This window comes from Hippocampus zosterae, chromosome 6 (assembly GCF_025434085.1).
Source record: "Hippocampus zosterae strain Florida chromosome 6, ASM2543408v3, whole genome shotgun sequence".
NCBI classification, from domain to species: Eukaryota; Metazoa; Chordata; class Actinopteri; order Syngnathiformes; family Syngnathidae; genus Hippocampus; species Hippocampus zosterae.
In genome coordinates this window covers 25767347-25785243 of record NC_067456.1, presented here as the reverse complement: position 1 = coordinate 25785243, position 17897 = coordinate 25767347, and the positions used below count along the sequence as shown (strand labels likewise).

The 17897-nt window shown below is 38.4% G+C and overlaps 2 protein-coding genes across 9 annotated transcripts in view; both read left to right on the top strand.

The window, feature by feature from the left end:
* rad17 (RAD17 checkpoint clamp loader component) overlaps positions 1–17897 on the top strand; it is a 155434-nt gene that overhangs the window by 19928 nt on the left and 117609 nt on the right. The gene's annotated exons all lie outside the window — the stretch shown is intronic.
* Positions 24–17406, top strand: LOC127602274 (polysialoglycoprotein-like). 8 transcript variants are annotated; one of them, XM_052068327.1, is made up of 12 exons: positions 24–1689; positions 1967–2044; positions 2865–2942; positions 3763–3840; positions 4674–4751; positions 6020–6097; positions 10906–10983; positions 12256–12333; positions 12710–12781; positions 13605–13676; positions 14056–14133; positions 17201–17406. In XM_052068327.1, the coding sequence occupies exons 1-12, from the start codon at positions 1678–1680 to the stop codon at positions 17252–17254; spliced, it is 834 nt and encodes a 277-aa protein (XP_051924287.1). In that variant the 5' UTR covers positions 24–1677; the 3' UTR covers positions 17255–17406. The 8 variants fall into 8 exon arrangements, with proteins under 8 accessions (XP_051924287.1, XP_051924286.1, XP_051924289.1 ...); XM_052068326.1 differs by lacking the exons at positions 6020–6097; positions 10906–10983; positions 13605–13676; positions 14056–14133; positions 17201–17406 and adding exons at positions 5569–5640; positions 15850–15921; positions 16297–16648; XM_052068329.1 differs by lacking the exons at positions 4674–4751; positions 6020–6097; positions 10906–10983; ... (1 more) ...; positions 14056–14133; positions 17201–17406 and adding exons at positions 5569–5640; positions 15850–15921; positions 16297–16648.

The window sequence follows — 17897 nt, the reverse complement described above, 5'->3', positions numbered from 1 at the left end:
AAATAATCCCTCCATGATGTTTCTGGTCAACTTCACTTCTCATTTCCGCACCTCCCACCGTTTGTACTACGAGTGATGCAATGGGACATAGTTGATCAGTGATCGGTACGGCTCTCTCTCCACACAATTAGGAATGCACTTTATGAAGCTATTAAAACAAATTTCCACTTGTGCGAATTACATCTGTCTGTCTGTCTGTCTAGCCATCTTGCCATCTATCAAAATGTGTATAGTGTTGCCTTCGCAGACATTTCAAAAACAGCCATTGCCTCACATTATTTTCAGTCCGTCTATCCATGCATCCATCCATGAATCCATAGTGTGTGTGTGTGTGTGTGTGTGTGTGTGTGTGTGTGTGTGTGTGTGTGTGTGTGTGTGTGTGTGTGTGTGTGTGTGTGTGTGTGTGTGTGTGTGTGTGTGCGTTTGTATTCATGACATCTCAGGACAATTTTATGATAACACACCTTCACAATGAGGACCTGTGGAAAAATGAGGACATTTTTCGCGTCCTCATATTTCCACGCAGTCTACACTACTCTAGAGCTCACGAGGATACTCCCACACCAAAAATAAGTGATGTCCTGAAAGAGCACAATTTTCAGAAATTGTGTGTTTAAGTGTGTTTAACTTTCGACTCACTTTTCATTTGGAAAACTAGTGGCCAACTTCGGTACTTAACACACTTTTAACACACTTTCAGTGACGTCATTGTGCAGGACCTCAAATGTCATATTTTTCGGACTGACTCACACATTTTCCCCGCCCTCGTCCTGATAAGTCACATCAATTAGCAGTGACACAAAATCCAACATGTGAAGCAGCCAGACAATCCTACTCTCAAACACGACCACGCATGGATGACCATCGGGTAAGCAATTCCTTTTCGTTTATCTTACCGTAACATAGAAGTTGTTTAATATAACCGCGTTTAACAGTGCCCACCAAAGGTAATATCATTCAATAAGACAGCTAGCTAGCTAGCTAGCTCGATCGTTAGCATGCTAATAAGCTTCCAGTAAAAGTAATGTGGACATGTCCTGCAGGCAAGGTTCTGGAAAACTTTTCTAAATATTTAACAACACAGTCTGTGGAACTTGGTTTTGGTGCCATATGTTTATTTCAGTGCAGTATTTGTTTTATTCGATTGCAGTTAATTTAAATTAGTTAGTACAGGTAGCCTAATGAAAGTGGGCCAGGCACTTCTAGCATTTACGCTAAGCCCGGTGTATTTACACTGTTTATTCTTGTGCTGATTCAATTGTACACCGTTTCAATGAAAAAACAAACAAACGTTTGCAATGAAATTATAGCAGAATTCAGCTTTGTTGGTACATTTGGTCAAGACAATATTGTGTTACTCTATTTTAATTTTACATTGTTATCTGCCTGACAAATGGTTTGCCCGAATCTATTAGTCTGACCAGCAAATGTTTGATGAATTGAATTTTTGTATTTTTGAGGAAGAAAATAATATTCCTTTGGCTCAGTACTTTCTGAGCCAAAATAAGTGCTGCCATAATATTGTGCTTGCTTGTCTGGCTGACTTCTTCTCACTTTCCATTGTAGATGTTTACTGGTGGTGATAATCTCACAAAGAAGAACCAGACTGAGCCCTGAATCTGAGGCTGCTCCTTTTATCTGGAGTCAACAAGCCTTGTTTGAAAGCCCAGTGGATCAATGATTATAAAGGTATGCTATCAATCTACCTGCTATCTAATTCTTATGGCTACCGCAAGCACATGACAAGAGCTGCAACCAAAGCCTGTCACAGTGACAGATTTTATTCGTACATTGTATTTACCCCAAAAATGTCACAATAAACAGCATGTTTTTTTATGCCATTGATCATATTGGAGCAAAAATAATTGAAGTACTTTTGAAGAAAATGTTTAGCAGCCATTATCATTCAATTATTGAGAATATTGTATTGCCATGTAGAACTAGGAATATCTTATTTATGTTGCAGACACCAAGTGAAAGGTACCTGATTGAACCCTCTGGAGACCAAGAATGGAGTGAGAGATCCACTTCATCCTTACAACAGGTTACTACTTCTTATCATGATATACTAGGTTTGAGTTTTCAGCTTTCTTTGACAAACACAGGAGAAGTTATAAATCACAAACATAGACTCTCCATGATTTCAGTCGTCATGTCCTCATATTTCTTTAGACCTGAAAAACCTGAGTGTGTTTCAGGTGACATGACTTTTGTCTTAACTCTGGAGAGCCTGTGTTCGAATGTCCCCATATTGCTGTTACTCGGAGCTGAACAGTGTTAACTTTCTATAGTGTGGTACATTATTCCCAAATTCTCCTGTGAGCAATGTTCAATGAGAAATAATGTTTATTCATTTCTTAACTGGTCAGAATGAAGAATGCTGAATATTTTGACACCGTAATGTTATGTTGCAGACACCAAGTGACCTGACTGAACCCTCTGGAGACCATGAATGGAGTGATAGATCCACTTCATTCTTACAACAGGTTACTACTTCTTATCATGATATACTAGGTTTGAGTTTTCAGCTTTCTTTGACAAACACAGTAGAAGTTCTAAATCAGAAACATAGACTCTCCATGATTTCAGTCGTCATGTCCTCATATTTCTTTAGACCTGAAAAACCTGAGTGTGTTTCAGGTGACATGACTTTTGTCTTAACCTAACTCTGGAGAGCCTGTGTTCGAATGTCCCCATATTGCTGTTCCACAGAACTGAACAGTGTTAACTTTCTATTGTGTGGTATATTCATCCCAAACCCTCCCGTGAGCAATGTTCAATAATAATTAATATTTATTCATTTCTTAACTGGTCAGAATGAAGAATGCTGAAACTTTTGACACCGTAATGTTGTTATGTTGCAGACATCAAGTGACAGGTACCTGACTGAACCCTCTGGAAACCAAGAATGGAGTGAGAGATCCACTTCATCCTTACAACAGGTTACTACTTCTTATCATGATATACTAGGTTTGAGTTTTCAGCTTTCTTTGACAAACCAAGGAGAAGTTATAAATCAGAAACATGGACTCTCCATGATTTCAGTCGTCATGTCCTCATATTTCTTTAGACCTGAAAAACCTGAGTGTGTTTCAGGTGACATGACTTTTGCCTTAACCTAACTCTGGAGAGCCTGTGTTCGAATGTCCCCATATTGCTGTTCCACAGAACTGAACAGTGTTAACTTTCTATAGTGTGGTATATTCATCCCAAACTCTCCCGTGAGCAATGTTCAATGATAATTAATGTTTATTCATTTCTTAACTGGTCAGAATGAAGAATGCTGAATATTTTGACACCGTAATGTTATGTTGCAGACACCAAGTGACCTGACTGAACCCTCTGGAGACCATGAATGGAGTGAGAGATCCACTTCATTCTTACAACAGGTTACTACTTCTTATCATGATATACTAGGTTTGAGTTTTCAGCTTTCTTTGACAAACACAGGAGAAGTTATAAATCAGAAACATGGACTCTCCATGATTTCAGTCGTCATGTCCTCATATTTCTTTAGACCTGAAAAACCTGAGTGTGTTTCAGGTGACATGACTTTTGTCTTAACTCTGGAGAGCCTGTGTTCGAATGTCCCCATATTGCTGTTACTCAGAGCTGAACAGTGTTAACTTTCTATAGTGTGGTACATTATTCCCAAATTCTCCTGTGAGCAATGTTCAATAATAATTAATATTTATTCATTTCTTAACTGGTCAGAATGAAGAATGCTGAAACTTTTGACACCGTAATGTTGTTATGTTGCAGACATCAAGTGACAGGTACCTGACTGAACCCTCTGGAAACCAAGAATGGAGTGAGAGATCCACTTCATCCTTACAACAGGTTACTACTTCTTATCATGATATACTAGGTTTGAGTTTTCAGATTTCTTTGACAAACCAAGGAGAAGTTATAAATCAGAAACATGGACTCTCCATGATTTCAGTCGTCATGTCCTCATATTTCTTTAGACCTGAAAAACCTGAGTGTGTTTTAGGTGACATGACTTTTGTCTTAACTTAACTCTGGAGAGCCTGTGTTCGAATGTCCCCATATTGCTGTTACTCAGAGCTGAACAGTGTTAACTTTCTATAGTGTGGTACATTATTCCCAAATTCTCCTGTGAGCAATGTTCAATGAGAAATAATGTTTTTTTCATTTCTTAACTGGTCAGAATGAAGAATGCTGAATATTTTGACACCGTAATGTTGTTATGTTGCAGACACCAAGTGAAAGGTACCTGACTGAACCCTCTGGAGACCATGAATGGAGTGAGATCCACTTCATTCTTACAACAGGTTACTACTTCTTATCATGATATACTAGGTTTGAGTTTTCAGCTTTCTTTGACAAACACAGGAGAAGTTATAAATCAGAAACATGGACTCTCCATGATTTCAGTCGTCATGTCCTCATATTTCTTTAGACCTGAAAAACCTGAGTGTGTTTCAGGTGACATGACTTTTGTCTTAACCTAACTCTGGAGAGCCTGTGTTCAAATGTCCCCATATTGCTGTTCCACAGAGCAGAACAGTGTTAACTTTCTATAGTGTGGTACATTACTCCCAAACTCTCCTGTGAGCAATGTTCAATGAGAAATAATGTTTATTCATTTCTTAACTGGTCAGAATGAAGAATGCTGAAACTTTTGACACCCTAATGTTGTTATGTTGCAGACATCAAGTGACAGGTACCTGACTGAACCCTCTGGAAACCAAGAATGGAGTGAGAGATCCACTTCATCCTTACAACAGGTTACTACTTCTTATCATGATATACTAGGTTTGAATTTTCAATGTTCTTTGACAAACACAGGAGAAGTTATAAATCAGAAACATGGACTCTCCATGATTTCAGTCGTCATGTCCTCATATTTCTTTAGACCTGAAAAACCTGAGTGTGTTTCAGGTGACATGACTTTTGCCTTAACCTAACTCTGGAGAGCCTGTGTTCGAATGTCCCCATATTGCTGTTCCACAGAACTGAACAGTGTTAACTTTCTATAGTGTGGTATATTCATCCCAAACTCTCCCGTGAGCAATGTTCAATGATAATTAATGTTTATTCATTTCTTAACTGGTCAGAATGAAGAATGCTGAATATTTTGACACCGTAATGTTATGTTGCAGACACCAAGTGACCTGACTGAACCCTCTGGAGACCATGAATGGAGTGAGAGATCCACTTCATTCTTACAACAGGTTACTACTTCTTATCATGATATACTAGGTTTGAGTTTTCAGCTTTCTTTGACAAACACAGGAGAAGTTATAAATCAGAAACATGGACTCTCCATGATTTCAGTCGTCATGTCCTCATATTTCTTTAGACCTGAAAAACCTGAGTGTGTTTCAGGTGACATGACTTTTGTCTTAACTCTGGAGAGCCTGTGTTCGAATGTCCCCATATTGCTGTTACTCAGAGCTGAACAGTGTTAACTTTCTATAGTGTGGTACATTATTCCCAAATTCTCCTGTGAGCAATGTTCAATGAGAAATAATATTTATTCATTTCTTAACTGGTCAGAATGAAGAATGCTGAATATTTTGACACCGTAATGTTATGTTGCAGACACCAAGTGACCTGACTGAACCCTCTGGAGACCATGAATGGAGTGATAGATCCACTTCATTCTTACAACAGGTTACTACTTCTTATCATGATATACTAGGTTTGAGTTTTCAGCTTTCTTTGACAAACCAAGGAGAAGTTATAAATCAGAAACATGGACTCTCCATGATCTCAGTCGTCATGTCCTCATATTTCTTTAGACCTGAAAAACCTGAGTGTGTTTCAGGTGACATGACTTTTGTCTTAACTTAACTCTGGAGAGCCTGTGTTCGAATGTCCCCATATTGCTGTTACTCAGAGCTGAACAGTGTTAACTTTCTATAGTGTGGTACATTATTCCCAAATTCTCCTGTGAGCAATGTTCAATGAGAAATAATGTTTTTTTCATTTCTTAACTGGTCAGAATGAAGAATGCTGAATATTTTGACACCGTAATGTTGTTATGTTGCAGACACCAAGTGAAAGGTACCTGACTGAACCCTCTGGAGACCAAGAATGGCGTGAGAGATCCACTTCATCCTTACAACAGGTTACTACTTCTTATCATGATATACTAGGTTTGAGTTTTCAGCTTTCTTTGACAAACACAGGAGAAGTTATAAATCACAAACATAGACTCTCCATGATTTCAGTCGTCATGTCCTCATATTTCTTTAGACCTGAAAAACCTGAGTGTGTTTCAGGTGACATGACTTTTGCCTTAACCTAACTCTGGAGAGCCTCTGTTCGAATGTCCCCATATTGCTGTTCCACAGAACTGAACAGTGTTAACTTTCTATAGTGTGGTATATTCATCCCAAACTCTCCCGTGAGCAATGTTCAATGATAATTAATGTTTATTCATTTCTTAACTGGTCAGAATGAAGAATGCTGAATATTTTGACACCGTAATGTTATGTTGCAGACACCAAGTGACCTGACTGAACCCTCTGGAGACCATGAATGGAGTGAGAGATCCACTTCATCCTTACAACAGGTTACTACTTCTTATCATGATATACTAGGTTTGAGTTTTCAGCTTTCTTTGACAAACACAGGAGAAGTTATAAATCAGAAACATGGACTCTCCATGATTTCAGTCGTCATGTCCTCATATTTCTTTAGACCTGAAAAACCTGAGTGTGTTTCAGGTGACATGACTTTTGTCTTAACCTAACTCTGGAGAGCCTGTGTTCGAATGTCCTCATATTGCTGTTCCACAGAACTGAACAGTGTTAACTTTCTATAGTGTGGTATATTCATCCCAAACTCTCCCGTGAGCAATGTTCAATGATAATTAATGTTTATTCATTTCCTAACTGGTCAGAATGAAGAATGCTGAATATTTTGACACCGTAATGTTATGTTCCAGACACCAAGTGACCTGACTGAACCCTCTGGAGACCATGAATGGAATGAGAGATAAATTCTCAAAATTCTCAAATTTTCAAAATTCTCATTATTTCCTGGAATATCTTATTTTGATTATTTTATTTTTCCATTTTTAATAAATAATGCCTTCTTTTACAGGTGGGAATAAGAGACGCACGTGGACAGATGATGAAGTGAAGGCTGTTGAGCGACATATGTTTGATTTCATAACAAGCCATAAAGTTTCAGGTAAAACGAGCTGGGAGTCCTGTCTCCACGCAGAGCCAGCAGCTCTGAAAGACAGAGGCTGGGTGTCCATCAAAAACTACATCCACAACAGGATATAACTGCATTAAAAAGGGAAATGAATGGCTAGTCCATTTAAATGCGAGCACGTCTGGGTACATTTCAGTTCAAGTTAACTAAAGCAATAGCAATGGTGCATTTAGGGTGGGATGGTCAATTATGGATTTCATATTTGTTGTTTAATACTGTGTTTCCCGTTTGTTGTTTCATGATCTTCAAGAGCAATTTGGAAAATCCTTGAAGATGTATGAACATGTAAATTGTACTGTATATCAGGCATGTCCCGATCTGGGCCTGGAGGGCCACTGTCGTGCCTGTTTTCCAGCTCTCCCGGCTGCATCACACCTGTTTCAGATGATCAGTTCATCAGTCAGCTCTGATGCAGCACTAGAACATCCTGGGAGAGCTGGAAAACAAAAAGACAGCGGCCCTTGAGGACCGACCTTGGACACCCCTGCTGTATATAAACGTACGTACGATATACAAACTTCTCACAAAAGATAGGCTTATTAGGTTTGAGGTGATATTTCGGAAAAACCCTAAAACATTTGAATGCATCCTATTTCAAGAATTTCAATACTTTTTGAAAAGTTGCTTTTGTCTAACGGTAGCTAAAGAAGTTTCTACACACATGGCACAATATATCGCCAGATTCATTAAAAATTCTTCATCGCAGTATTCACATTTTGACAATCTTCTTCAGTTCAAACAACCCTCATCTATTGCAGTGCTTTGTGTCATGGAGAGGAGGTGGCATGTTTTCTGTGTTCATAATTTCATATTTGTCAGCAATTAAAAAATAAGAAAGTGGACTGACCACATATTTAACCGTCTCTTCTTCTTCACAGCTTATTTTACTATCTTGTATTATTAATGTGAATATTTGAGGGATGACGGGTGTAACGACTGTTTGGCACATTCGCCTCACAGTTCAGCAATTGGTATTTGAATGTTTGAATCTGGGCTTCCTTCCTTTGTAGAGTTCTTCCCATGCCCGAGCATGACAATTGGACACATGTGCCTAACATATACTGTTGGTATGTAACATGAGTCAATTTAAAAATACACACTTTACTCTTAGCTGGTCTTCATAAGTCATATATACTTGAAAATGATGTGTATCTAGGGGGCTCAAAATTCACAAAAACATGAAATGGTAGTGTGTTTGAGGTGACTGTCTCCATAATACACAAAAACCTGTCAATGTCCTCATATGTAGTAGTTTTGTCATAAATCAAAAAAAAATTACGTCCTAGCCAAAATCTGAGTAGATGGCTGTCTTCCTGATTTTTTTTCATGGTTACCATATTTTTTTGGAGCCTGTAGGACCACGGGAAAGGCATGTACCCATATGTCGGGTGAACAAACGGACGTCCTGAAAATGCACCAAAACACGTATGTGTGTGTGTGTGTGTGTGTGTGTGTGTGTGTGTGTGTGTGTGTGTGTGTGTGTGTGTGTGTGTGTGTGTGTGTGTGCGTTTGTATTCATGACATCTCAGGACAATTTTATGATAACACACCTTCACAATGAGGACCTGTGGAAAAATGAGGACATTTTTCGCGTCCTCATATTTCCACGCAGTCTACACTACTCTAGAGCTCACGAGGATACTCCCACACCAAAAATAAGTGATGTCCTGAAAGAGCACAATTTTCAGAAATTGTGTGTTTAAGTGTGTTTAACTTTCGACTCACTTTTCATTTGGAAAACTAGTGGCCAACTTCGGTACTTAACACACTTTTAACACACTTTCAGTGACGTCATTGTGCAGGACCTCAAATGTCATCTTTTTCGGACTGACTCACACATTTTCCCCGCCCTCGTCCTGATAAGTCACATCAATTAGCAGTCACACAAAATCCAACATGTGAAGCAGCCAGACAATCCTACTCTCAAACACGACCACGCGTGGATGACCATCGGGTAAGCAATTCCTTTTCATTTATCTTACCGTAACATAGAAGTTGTTCAATATAACCGTGTTTAACAGTGCCCACCAAAGGTAATATCATTCAATAAGACAGCTAGCTAGCTAGCTAGCTCGATCGTTAGCATGCTAATAAGCTTCCAGTAAAAGTAATGTGGACATGTCCTGCAGGCAAGGTTCTGGAAAACTTTTCTAAATCTTTAACAACACAGTCTGTGGAACTTGGTTTTGGTACCATATGTTTATTTCAGTGCAGTATTTGTTTTATTCGATTGCAGTTAATTTAAATTAGTTAGTACAGGTAGCCTAATGAAAGTGGGCCAGGCACTTCTAGCATTTACGCTAAGCCCGGTGTATTTACACTGTTTATTCTTGTGCTGATTCAATTGTACACCGTTTCAATGAAAAAAACAAACAAACGTTTGCAATGAAATTATAGCAGAATTCAGCTTTGTTGGTACATTTGGTCAAGACAATATTGTGTTACTCTATTTTAATTTTACATTGTTATCTGCCTGACAAATGGTTTGCCCGAATCTATTAGTCTGACCAGCAAATGTTTGATGAAATGAATTTTTGTATTTTTGAGGAAGAAAATAATATTCCTTTGGCTCAGTACTTTTTGAGCCAAAATAAGTGCTGCCATAATATTGTGCTTGCTTGTCTGGCTGACTTCTTCTCACTTTCCATTGTAGATGTTTACTGGTGGTGATAATGTCACAAAGAAGAACCAGACTGAGCCCTGAATCTGAGGCTGCTCCTTTTATCTGGAGTCAACAAGCCTTGTTTGAAAGCCCAGTGGATCAATGATTATAAAGGTATGCTATCAATCTACCTGCTATCTAATTCTTATGGCTACCGCAAGCATATGACAAGAGCTGCAACCAAAGCCTGTCACAGTGACAGATTTTATTCGTACATTGTATTTACCCCAAAACTGTCACAGTAAACAGCATATTTTTTATGCCATTGATCATATTGGAGCAAAAATAATTGAAGTACTTTTGAAGAAAATGTTTAGCAGCCATTATCATTCAATTATTGAGAATATTGTATTGCCATGTAGAACTAGGAATATCTTGGAATGAAAAAATAGAAATAGAAATTATTCGGCTTCTGTTAAAATATTGTGCTTCACCAAATATCACAATTCATAAAAACGCATACATCCGTAATAGTCGAGGAAAATTAGATGCCTTTAAACTTCCTTCATAATGCTTATTTCACCTGATTGAAGAAGGCTGTGGTAGCTGTTTGACAAATCCACATTTTTATCAGCAATTTGTACTGCCCATTAAAAGTCTCTACTTAGTTGAAAACAACGAATGGTCACCGGAATTATTTTTCAGTCATTACATTGTTTTAGTCTGAAAGAGTATGTTTCGGGTGTTGTCTTTATTATTTGAACTCAGTCATGTCTGTTGTCCTGAAATTGTTAGCTATAAGAGCTGTACAGTGGTAACTACCATAAAGAGCCGGCTTGTGCTGTGTATGAAGTTTAATTTATTCAAAAGTCATGTAACTACGACATATTTCTGACACTCTATGGTTGCTATAATGTTGATTTTCATAATTTCAGTCATGCCCTCATACTTCCCAGTTACTGTAGAATACTTTTTAGAATATTTCTGATACTGTAATGTTGCTGAAAAACCTGAGTGTGATCAGGGGAAATGACTTTTGTCTGGACCTAACACTGGAGAGCCTGTGTTCGAATGTCCCGTAATGGCACCGTAATGGTGTTATGTTGCAGACACCAAGTGACGGGATCTTGACTGAACCTTCTGGAGACCAAGAAGGGAGTGAGAGATCCACTTCATCCTTACAACAGGTTACTACTTCTTATCATGATATACTAGGTTTGAGTTTTCAGCTTTCTTTGACAAACACAGGAGAAGTTATAAGTCAGAAACATAGACTCTCCATAATTTCAGTCGTCATGTCCTCATATTTCTTCAGACCTGAAAAACCTGAGTGTGTTTCAGGTGACATGACTTTTGTCTTAACCTAACTCTGGAGAGCCTGTGTTCGAATGTCCCCATATTGCTGTTCCACAGAACTGAACAGTGTTAACTTTCTATAGTGTGGTATATTCATCCCGAACTCTCCCGTGAGCAATGTCCAATGATAATTAATATTTATTCATTTCTTAACTGGTCAAAATGAAGAATGCTGAATATTTTGACACCGTAATGTTATGTTGCAGACACCGAGTGACCTGACTGAACCCTCTGGAGACCATGAATGGAATGATAGATACACTTCATCCTTACAACAGGTTACTACTTCTTGTCATGATATACTAGGTTTGAGTTTTCAGCTTTCTTTGACAAACACAGGAGAAGTTATAAGTCAGAAACATAGACTCTCCATAATTTCAGTCGTCATGTCCTCATATTTCTTCAGATCTGAAAAACCTGAGTGTGTTTCAGGTGACATGACTTTTGTCTTAACCTAACTCTGGAGAGCCTGTGTTCGAATGTCCCCATATTGCTGTTCCACAGAACTGAACAGTGTTAACTTTCTATAGTGTGGTATATTCATCCCGAACTCTCCCGTGAGCAATGTTCAATGATAATGAATATTTATTCATTTCTTAACTGGTCAAAATGAAGAATGCTGAATATTTTGACACCGTAATGTTATGTTGCAGACACCGAGTGACCTGACTGAACCCTCTGGAGACCATGAATGGAATGATAGATACACTTCATTCTTACAACAGGTTACTACTTCTTATCATGATATACTAGGTTTGAGTTTTCAGCTTTCTTTGACAAACACAGGAGAAGTTATAAGTCAGAAACATAGACTCTCCATGATTTCAGTCGTCATGTCCTCATATTTCTTCAGACCTGAAAAACCTGAGTGTGTTTCAGGTGACATGACTTTTGTCTTAACCTAACTCTGGAGAGCCTGTGTTCGAATGTCCCCATATTGCTGTTCCACAGAACTGAACAGTGTTAACTTTCTATAGTGTGGTATATTCATCCCAAACTCTCCCGTGAGCAATGTTCAATGATAATTAACATGTATTCATTTCTTAACTGGTCAGAATGAAGAATGCTGAAACTTTTGACACCGTAATGTTGTTATGTTGCAGACATCAAGTGACAGGTACCTGACTGAACCCTCTGGAAACCAAGAATGGAGTGAGAGATCCACTTCATCCTTACAACAGGTTACTACTTCTTATCATGATATACTAGGTTTGAATTTTCAATGTTCTTTGACAAACACAGGAGAAGTTATAAATCAGAAACATGGACTCTCCAGGATTTCAGTCGTCATGTCCTCATATTTCTTTAGACCTGAAAAACCCGAGTGTGTTTCAGGTGACATGACTTTTGCCTTAACCTAACATCTGGAGAGCCTGTGTTCGAATGTCCCCATATTGCTGTACCACAGAACTGAACAGTGTTAACTTTCTATAGTGTGGTATATTCATCCCAAACTCTCCCGTGAGCAATGTTCAATGATAATTAATATTTATTCATTTCTTAACTGGTCAAAATGAAAAATGCTGAGTATTTTGACACCGTAATGTTATGTTGCAGACACCAAGTGACCTGACTGAACCCTCTGGAGAACAAGAATGGAGTGAGAGATCCACTTCATCCTTACAACAGGTTACTACTTCTTATCATGATATACTAGGTTTGAGTTTTCAGCTTTCTTTGACAAACACAGGAGAAGTTATAAATCAGAAACATGGACTCTCCATGATTTCAGTCGTCATGTCCTCATATTTCTTGAGACCTGAAAAACCTGAGTGTGTTTCAGGTGACATGACTTTTGTCTTAACCTAACTCTGGAGAGCCTGTGTTCGAATGTCCCCATATTGCTGTTCCACAGAACTGAACAGTGTTAACTTTCTATAGTGTGGTATATTCATCCCAAACTCTCCCGTGAGCAATGTTCAATGATAATTAATATTTATTCATTTCTTAACTGGTCAAAATGAAGAATGCTGAATATTTTGACACCGTAATGTTATGTTGCAGACACCAAGTGACCTGACTGAACCCTCTGGAGACCATGAATGGAATGATAGATACACTTCATCCTTACAACAGGTTACTACTTCTTGTCATGATATACTAGGTTTGAGTTTTCAGCTTTCTTTGACAAACACAGGAGAAGTTATAAGTCAGAAACATAGACTCTCCATAATTTCAGTCGTCATGTCCTCATATTTCTTCAGACCTGAAAAACCTGAGTGTGTTTCAGGTGACATGACTTTTGTCTTAACCTAACTCTGGAGAGCCTGTGTTCGAATGTCCCCATATTGCTGTTCCACAGAACTGAACAGTGTTAACTTTCTATAGTGTGGTATATTAATTCCCAAACTCTCCCGTGAGCAATGTTCAATGATAATTAATATTTATTCATTTCTTAACTGGTCAAAATGAAGAATGCTGAATATTTTGACACCGTAATGTTATGTTGCAGACACCAAGTGACCTGACTGAACCCTCTGGAGACCATGAATGGAATGATAGATACACTTCATCCTTACAACAGGTTACTACTTCTTGTCATGATATACTAGGTTTGAGTTTTCAGCTTTCTTTGACAAACACAGAAGAAGTTATAAATCAGAAACATGGACTCTCCATGATTTCAGTCGTCATGTCCTCATATTTCTTTAGACCTGAAAAACCGGAGTGTGTTTCAGGTGATATGATTTTTGTCGGGACTTAACTCTGGAGAGCCTGTGTTCGAATGTCCCCATATTGCTGTTCCACAGAGCTGAACAGTGTTAACTTTCTATAGTGTCTTATATTAATCCCAAACCCTCCTGTGAGCGATGTTCAATGAATAACAATGTTTATTCATTTATTAACTAATCAGGATGAATAAATTTGAATATTTCTGACACTGCACTGTTGCTATGTTGCAGACACCAAGTGTTCCGATCCTGATGAAACCTTTTGAAGATCAAGAAAGGAGTGGAAGATCCACTTCTTCCTTACAACAGGTTACTACGTCTTATCATTATATACTAGGTTTGAGTTTTCAGCTTTCTTTGACAAACACAGGAGAAGTTATAAATCAGAAACATGGACTCTCCATGATTTCAGTCGTCATGTCCTCATATTTCTTCAGACCTGAAAAACCTGAGTGTGTTTCAGGTGACATGACTTTTGTCTTAACCTAACTCTGGAGAGCCTGTGTTCGAATGTCCCCATATTGCTGTTCCACAGAACTGAACAGTGTTAACTTTCTATAGTGTGGTATATTCATCCCAAACTCTCCCGTGAGCAATGTTCAATGATAATTAATGTTTATTCATTTCTTAACTGGTCAAAATGAAAAATGCTGAGTATTTTGACACCGTAATGTTATGTTGCAGACACCAAGTGACCTGACTGAACCCTCTGGAGAACAAGAATGGAGTGAGAGATCCACTTCATCCTCACAACAGGTTACTACTTCTTATCATGATATACTAGGTTTGAGTTTTCAGCTTTCTTTGACAAACACAGGAGAAGTTATAAATCAGAAACATGGACTCTCCATGATTTCAGTCGTCATGTCCTCATATTTCTTGAGACCTGAAAAACCTGAGTGTGTTTCAGGTGACATGACTTTTGTCTTAACCTAACTCTGGAGAGCCTGTGTTCGAATGTCCCCATATTGCTGTTCCACAGAACTGAACAGTGTTAACTTTCTATAGTGTGGTATATTCATCCCAAACTCTCCCGTGAGCAATGTTCAATGATAATTAATATTTATTCATTTCTTAACTGGTCAGAATGAAGAATGCTGAATATTTTGACACCGTAATGTTATGTTGCAGACACCAAGTGACCTGACTGAACCCTCTGGAGACCATGAATGGAGTGAGAGATCCACTTCATTCTTACAACAGGTTACTACTTCTTATCATGATATACTAGGTTTGAGTTTTCAGCTTTCTTTGACAAACACAGGAGAAGTTATAAGTCAGAAACATAGACTCTCTATAATTTCAGTCGTCATGTCCTCATATTTCTTCAGACCTGAAAAACCTGAGTGTGTTTCAGGTGACATGACTTTTGTCTTAACCTAACTCTGGAGAGCCTGTGTTCGAATGTCCCCATATTGCTGTTCCACAGAACTGAACAGTGTTAACTTTCTATAGTGTGGTATATTCATCCCAAACTCTCCCGTGAGCAATGTTCAATGATAATTAATATTTATTCATTTCTTAACTGGTCAGAATGAAGAATGCTGAATATTTTGACACCGTAATGTTATGTTGCAGACACCAAGTGACCTGACTGAACCCTCTGGAGACCATGAATGGAGTGAGAGATCCACTTCATCCTTACAACAGGTTACTACTTCTTGTCATGATATACTAGGTTTGAGTTTTCAGCTTTCTTTGACAAACACAGGAGAAGTTATAAGTCAGAAACATAGACTCTCCATAATTTCAGTCGTCATGTCCTCATATTTCTTCAGACCTGAACAACCTGAGTGTGTTTCAGGTGACATGACTTTTGTCTTAACCTAACTCTGGAGAGCCTGTGTTCGAATGTCCCCATATTGCTGTTCCACAGAACTGAACAGTGTTAACTTTCTATAGTGTGGTATATTCATCCCAAACTCTCCCGTGAGCAATGTTCAATGATAATAAATGTTTATTCATTTCTTAACTGGTCAGAATGAAGAATGCTGAATATTTTGACACCGTAATGTTATGTTCCAGACACCAAGTGACCTGACTGAACCCTCTGGAGACCATGAATGGAATGAGAGATCCACTTCATTCTTACAACAGGTTACTACTTCTTATCATGATATACTAGGTTTGAGTTTTCAGCTTTCTTTGACAAACACAGGAGAAGTTATAAGTCAGAAACATAGACTCTCCATAATTTCAGTCGTCATGTCCTCATATTTCTTCAGACCTGAAAAACCTGAGTGTGTTTCAGGTGACATGACTTTTGTCTTAACCTACCTCTGGAGAGCCTGTGTTCGAATGTCCCCATATTGCTGTTCCACAGAACTGAACAGTGTTAACTTTCTATAGTGTGGTATATTCATCCCGAACTCTCCCGTGAGCAATGTTCAATGATAATTAATATTTATTCATTTCTTAACTGGTCAAAATGAAGAATGCTGAATATTTTGACACCGTAATGTTATGTTGCAGACACCGAGTGACCTGACTGAACCCTCTGGAGACCATGAATGGAATGATAGATACACTTCATCCTTACAACAGGTTACTACTTCTTGTCATGATATACTAGGTTTGAGTTTTCAGCTTTCTTTGACAAACACAGAAGAAGTTATAAATCAGAAACATGGACTCTCCATGATTTCAGTCGTCATGTCCTCATATTTCTTTAGACCTGAAAAACCGGAGTGTGTTTCAGGTGATATGATTTTTGTCTGGACTTAACTCTGGAGAGCCTGTGTTCGAATGTCCCCATATTGCTGTTACACAGAGCTGAACAGTGTTAACTTTCTATAGTGTCTTATATTAATCCCAAACCCTCCTGTGAGCGATGTTCAATGAATAACAATGTTTATTCATTTATTAACTAATCAGGATGAATAAATTTGAATATTTCTGACACTGCACTGTTGCTATGTTGCAGACACCAAGTGTTCCGATCCTGATGAAACCTTTTGAAGATCAAGAAAGGAGTGGAAGATCCACTTCTTCCTTACAACAGGTTACTACGTCTTATCATTATATACTAGGTTTGAGTTTTCAGCTTTCTTTGACAAACACAGGAGAAGTTATAAATCAGAAACATGGACTCTCCATGATTTCAGTCGTCATGTCCTCATATTTCTTCAGACCTGAAAAACCTGAGTGTGTTTCAGGTGACATGACTTTTGTCTTAACCTAACTCTGGAGAGCCTGTGTTCGAATGTCCCCATATTGCTGTTCCACAGAACTGAACAGTGTTAACTTTCTATAGTGTGGTATATTCATCCCAAACTCTCCCGTGAGCAATGTTCAATGATAATTAATGTTTATTCATTTCTTAACTGGTCAGAATGAAGAATGCTGAATATTTTGACACCGTAATGTTATGTTCCAGACACCAAGTGACCTGACTGAACCCTCTGGAGACCATGAATGGAATGAGAGATAAATTCTCAAAATTCTCAAATTTTCAAAATTCTCATTATTTCCTGGAATATCTTATTTTGATTATTTTATTTTTCCATTTTTAATAAATAATGCCTTCTTTTACAGGTGGGAATAAGAGACGCACGTGGACAGATTATGAAGTGAAGGCTGTTGAGCGACATATGTTTGATTTCGTAACAAGCCATAAAGTTTCAGGTAAAACGAGCTGTGAGTCCTGTCTCCACGCAGAGCCAGCAGCTCTGAACGACAGAGGCTGGGTGTCCATCAAAAACTACATCCACAACAGGATATAACTGCATTAAAAAGGGAAATGAATGGCTAGTCCATTCAAATGCGAGCACGTCTGGGTACATTTCAGTTCAAGTTAACTAAAGCAATAGCAATGGTGCATTTAGGGTGGGATGGTCAATTATGGATTTCATATTTGTTGTTGGATACTGTGTTTCACGTTTGTTGTTTCATGATCTTCAAGAGCAATTTGGAAAATCCTTGAAGATGTATGAACATGTAAATTATACTGTATATCAGGCATGTTCCGATCTGGGCCTGGAGAGCCACTGTCGTGCCTGTTTTCCAGCTCTCCCGGCTGCATCACACCTGTTTCAGATGATCAGTTCATCAGTCAGCTCTGATGCAGCATTAGA